The sequence below is a fragment of the Carya illinoinensis genome, chromosome 5 (assembly GCF_018687715.1).
Source record: "Carya illinoinensis cultivar Pawnee chromosome 5, C.illinoinensisPawnee_v1, whole genome shotgun sequence".
Taxonomy (NCBI): domain Eukaryota; kingdom Viridiplantae; phylum Streptophyta; class Magnoliopsida; order Fagales; family Juglandaceae; genus Carya; species Carya illinoinensis.
In genome coordinates this window covers 31,836,910-31,842,524 of record NC_056756.1, presented here as the reverse complement: position 1 = coordinate 31,842,524, position 5,615 = coordinate 31,836,910, and the positions used below count along the sequence as shown (strand labels likewise).

Here is a 5,615-nt window from a genome sequence, read left to right as displayed (position 1 = left end):
AATCTACACCTTCTCAATATCCTTCATTAATATAGTTAATCTTCCCTTTTACTTTTCTATTTAGGGTCTACAACTTCTCAATATCCTTCATCATGGTTATCCTCCCTATACGTTTTTCATTGAGTAGGTCTACACCTCCTCCAAGTCATTCAGTGTGGTTATTCCCTAAACATTATTTAGTAAAGACACCGTATTATAAAAAAATCCATGTCATTTCACGTAACCATACTATAATTTACATGAAGTATGCCATGACTACATACGTACAAGTTTAGGATCAAGTCACACATTTCATGATTTAATAATTTACTTTGAGCTATTCTAACATTTATACGCAATGCAAAAATAATTTTATGAGCAATAACACTTCATAGTAAGATGCCACATTTTTATTCACGGGGAACATATAAATAAATTGGAAGTCCCCCTAAACAAAATTCTAACATGACAAATGTACCTTTTTAAGGTTAGGTTGTGGGGGGTTCTCTACAATGTGAATATATATATATATCTCTATATAAATATCTTGATTATATATCTTGAGTGCAACTTATGAACGGTAGACAGATGGTGGCACAGTGATAATAAAAAGATAGGATTGCGAAAACTGTTCTTCTTTTTTCCCCATTATATACAAGAAGTAGTTAGACATGGCTCAGGCCATCATATAAATAGGTGTACCAGTTGATCTCCAGCTTCCCTACTCCTCCATACTCCATAGTCCAAAAATTAATATGGGGTGGTTCTTCTTCTTCTCCTTCCTCTCTCTTCTATGGGTTCCTATAATCTTCCCCACTGTCATGGCCTTGCCACTATACACCAATTCACGGTGGATCGTCGACGGAGAAGGCCAAAGGGTGAAGTTGGCATGCGTGAACTGGGTTTCACACATGGAAGTCGTGGTGGCTGAGGGACTTAGTAAGCAGCCCGTGGATGCCATCTCCGACAGGATTAAGTCCATGGGATTTAATTGTGTTAGGCTCACTTGGCCTCTTTTCTTGGCCACCAATGACTCTCTGGCTTCTCTCACTGTGCGGCAGTCCTTTCAGAATCTTGGGCTGTCTGAATCCATTGCCGGAATCCAAGCCAACAACCCCTCCATCGTTGATCTTTCTCTCATACAAGCATTCCAGGTTACAACAAAATACCTATATATATTCTTCTTTTCGGAATTTATTCTCTTACCAGTACTACAACATTCAAAGAAGAAAACGAATGCGAGAAAAACAAACCATGAAGGAATTGGACATTGTTAGCTTTTGTTTATGATATGTAAGTTTCAGATCTGACTAGGACAAACAAGGGAACTCGGTTGGGTTCTTCACGGGTTTGGTTTACTGCACGATGATCTCAGCTTAGGTGTATGTAGTCTTTGTAAGTTGGTAGTCATAGTAACCAACAGAATGCGGCCACGTAGGCATTTGAAACTGTCCAGTCGATACCCTAATCTCCCCAGTCCCTCCTAATTAATGTTCGATACCCTCATCAAATAAAGAAGATAATGAGATAATGTCTGCATTTTGGTGATTTTAATGTTTGCCACTTTCCATTAAAACTGATCTCATGCACTTGCGTTTCTTTAAGCATAGAATAAATGCTATAAGCTATAGATTTAATAGAAATTGACGATAATAAGTATGATAACAATGTCAATTAGGCTGATGGCGATGCCCAGTTGCCCATGACAATGATACTTATGTTTGTATGCGTTTAACTTTCTTTCCAGTGATACAATATTCTAAACCCATTTGCATTTGCTTCACGCTTCAAAATATTATCATAATATATCTTTCAACTTTCATGGGTAGAGATATCCTTATCTGTGTGATATGGTAGTCTCCCATAATTACATGAAGAGAAATGTTTTAGCCACAAAGAGATTTTACAAAAGTAAATCTATAAACTGATGTAATTTGATGTAATACATTAGATTATAAAGTTATTTTTATTGTAAAGTAGCTAGATTTAACATATCATATGAAATCATGTCAGTTTGTGATTTACTTTTATATGATTTTTTTGTGGTTACAACACTTCTCATGGATGAGGGGACCTGTTTATATATATATATATATATATATATAATATTCTTATAAGAGAACTGCTACAGATACAAAAAAAATTACACAAAATAAACTTACAAACTAATGTGGTTTTATGAAATCCGTAAGATCTGCTTTATAATAAAAGTAACTTTACAATCTGACGTACCACATCAAGCCATATTAGTTTGTAGATTTACTTTTATATAATTTCTTTGTGGCTAAAGTATTTTCCTTCTTATAAGATTGCTCATAATGTTTGTATCTCAGGTGGTGGTGTCTAGCCTGGGAACTAACAACGTGATGGTCATATTAGACAATCACATAAGCAAGCCAGGTTGGTGTTGCAGCATCTCTGATCGCAATGGCTTCTTTGGAGATGAGTATTTCAACCCTGACCTTTGGGTTAAGGGGCTAACTCGGATGGCCACAATCTTCAATGGCATGGCCAATGTGGTTGGGATGAGCTTGAGAAATGAGCTCCGAGGCGACAGACAAAACGTTAATGATTGGTACAGGTAGTACTATACTACATTCTCATCTTCATTAATGGTACATGATGGGATTTGTTTCTTTTTGTTCAGTTCTTTGTTGTGCTCTTCATATCAAAATTTCAGTTTTCATAATGAAATCTTAAACTAGGTACATGCAGAAAGGAGCAGAAGCAGTGCATTCAGCAAACCCGGATGTTCTGGTCATTCTCTCTGGTCTAAACTATGACAAGGACTTGTCATTCATCCGCGATCAACCAGTGAACATCACATTCACTCGGAAGCTAGTATATGAGATGCATTGGTATGGGTTTACGGATGGGAAAGCATGGGAATCTGGAAACCCTAATCAAGTGTGTGGGAGAGTGGTGAATAACACGATGAGATTATCGGGGTTCTTGCTGGAGCAGGGTTGGCCATTGTTCGTGAGTGAATTTGGGATAGACATGAGAGGAACAATTGTGAACGACAATAGGTATTTCAATTGCTTCATGGCCGTGGCTGCAGAACATGACCTGGATTGGGCACTCTGGACACTTGTTGGGAGTTATTATTTGAGAGAGGGAGTCATTGGGCTGAGTGAGTACTATGGGGTGCTTGATTGGAATTGGCATGATATCAGAAATCCAAGCTTATTGAAAAGAATCTCTACTCTGCAATCTCCTTTTCAAGGTATAATGGTTTAATGCATTCCTCATTTTCAAGGTATATATGTTCTACACTAGTCTATAGACTTGGAATGACATGTCCCAGGATGCGCTCAATTTTGACTTGCAGGGCCAGGCCTTGAAGAAACTAATCGACACGAAGTAATTTTCCATCCATTAACGGGTCTCTGTGTCTTAAGAAAATCCCTCCTGGAACCACTCAGGTTGGGTCCTTGCACCGACTCTGAAGCCTGGAGCTATACATCCCAGAAGACTTTGAAACTAATGGGAACACTTTACTGCTTACAAGCAGGAGAATTGGATGATCCAGCAACACTTGGAATAAATTGCACCGTTCCTGCCTCCAAATGGGAAGTCATCTCGGATTCTCAGATGCACCTCTCAACAAAGGTTGGCAATGGTACTACCGTTTGCCTAGATGTAGACTCCAGCAATAACGTAGTCACAACTACTTGCAAATGCATTAGTGGAGACAACATGTGTGATCCAGGAAGCCAGTGGTTCAAGCTTGTTGACAGCACAAGAAGTTCAAAGTCTAAAGAAATATTCTGATAAAGTCGATATTGGCTCTGCTTGGGTAAGGATTATATAGGGATATTTTTTAGATCAACATGAGAGCAGCAGTCAAGAGAAGGAGAGCAACCAGACAAACCATTCACAATTGATCAAGCTGCATAGATAGAAATTGTGAAGCTCCTCAATATGTCCATAACTATTAGTCTCGCTGGAAATTTCAATACCCGAAAAAACAAAATAAAACCAAAAAAGAAATCTATAACCATGAGAAAAAAAAAAAATCCAAAAGGTCACTTGGTTGATGAAACTAAGATCAGTGTACTGGAGTAGATTGTCTGTGCTGTTAGTTTCTGAAAGTGAATTATTGGCTCATATTCTAACACACCTGATTATTTTCCCTCTAAACCAGGGCTGACGTTGTTGGTTCATACAAAATCTAGCAATTAAGAAAACAAATAAAAAAGAAGAAGAAAGAAACAAAAACTAAAACAGAAACAAAATCTAGCAGATAGCATCTAGTCCTCGCATCTTCTATGCTAACCAAGTTGATTAATTCCACATTAATAACGGGGTGCTCCAAAGCTGAGAAACAGGAAAACAATTCTTCAAACAATCATGCTTTACAAGCTTAGATATAATTTTTAATAATTTTAAGGCATGTCTAGAAAATTAGGACCCTAAGGTCGACTGATGTCCAACTTAATAAATCAGAGAAAAGTAATAGAAAAAGAGTTTGAAATTAACTATAGACCTAGATTTGTAACTATATGAAGTGATATAGAAGCAATTGAAGTGGGAAAGAAATTCATTCAAGTTGCAACATGGAGTTCAACCACAGATCTCATTCTTCCATTGCATCTCCTCCTTCAATCACTTCCACCTGTTCTTGCAATGGTGTAACCCTTGTCAATAGAGCTTCTGCAACAATGAAAAACCGATGGTACCGGAGCATCAATAGCCTAACATATGCACAAATTTGCATGCAAATACAAGGGGTAATTATGGTCCTTACCTAACGCAGCCCCACTAAAGAAAAGTGAAAACAAATGGAGTGAAATTTATCTAAGAAGAATCAGGGAGAAGTTGGTTATCATTTAAATAATTAAGTACAATTGTCATAGTTGCAAACCATACTTGCACCTCATCCATCATTCATTAAAAGATAATAGCCTAAACTACATGTGAATTTACTTCTACAAATTGACACATAGAAAATAAAGGTTTAGGATAGAATTACTTACCAGTCTTCTTGGGAAACGAAAATCCTTTGGAACTAGGATTGTTCATACAGGCCAGATAAAATTAGGCCCAGCCCGAAACCCGGATAACCGGGTGTCCCGTTATGGGTTTCAATTCGGATTTGACCCAGGCTAGTTATGGGTTTTACACCCGTGTACCGGATTTAAAAAACCCTGGTACTTAGTTTTTATATATTAAAAAAAAATCGTGATTCTCATTTCTTATCTCTCTCTCTCTCTCTCTCTCTCTCTCTCTCTCTCTCTCTCTCTCTCTCTCTCTCTCGTCCGAGCTCAACGAATGTAACCCTAGCCTTCACCTTCAAGTTTTGCCGTCGTCTATCTCTCTCGCTGCCACTGCCGAACTTTAGATTGGTAGTCTCTCTTCTCTCTCTCTCTCTCTCTCTCTCTCTCTCTCAATTTATCGATCGATCGACCCAACAAAGAATGTAGATATGCTTCTTTTTTTTGTTAAACATGGGGTGGTTTTTTTTTTTAAGTTTTTTAGATCTGCTATTTACGTTAGATCTGCATGTATCCTTTTTTTTTTTATGGGTTTTTTAGGGTCAAATCTGTGCTAGCCATTTCTATTCAAGTTCAGATCTACAATAGTTTTTTTAGGGTTTTTTTTTTTCCTTTGAGTATTTTTTTGATTTGGGTCTA

At 37.5% G+C, this 5,615-nt stretch overlaps 1 protein-coding gene across 1 annotated transcript; it reads left to right on the top strand.

The window, feature by feature from the left end:
* Nucleotides 1-560: 560 nt before the first annotated feature.
* Nucleotides 561-4,099, top strand: LOC122309215 (glycosyl hydrolase 5 family protein-like). The gene is made up of 4 exons (XM_043122609.1): nt 561-1,133; nt 2,313-2,560; nt 2,685-3,205; nt 3,311-4,099. The coding sequence occupies exons 1-4, from the start codon at nt 735-737 to the stop codon at nt 3,751-3,753; spliced, it is 1,611 nt and encodes a 536-aa protein (XP_042978543.1). The 5' UTR covers nt 561-734; the 3' UTR covers nt 3,754-4,099.
* Nucleotides 4,100-5,615: the final 1,516 nt, after the last annotated feature.

Coding starts and splice junctions, on each gene's coding strand:
- LOC122309215 (XM_043122609.1), top strand. CDS start 735: ATGGGGTGGTTCTTCTTCTTCTCCTTCCTCTCTCTTCTATGGGTTCCT. Junction 1,134..2,312: donor CTCTCATACAAGCATTCCAG/GTTACAACAAAA, acceptor TTTGTATCTCAG/GTGGTGGTGTCTAGCCTGGG. Junction 2,561..2,684: donor AACGTTAATGATTGGTACAG/GTAGTACTATAC, acceptor ATCTTAAACTAG/GTACATGCAGAAAGGAGCAG.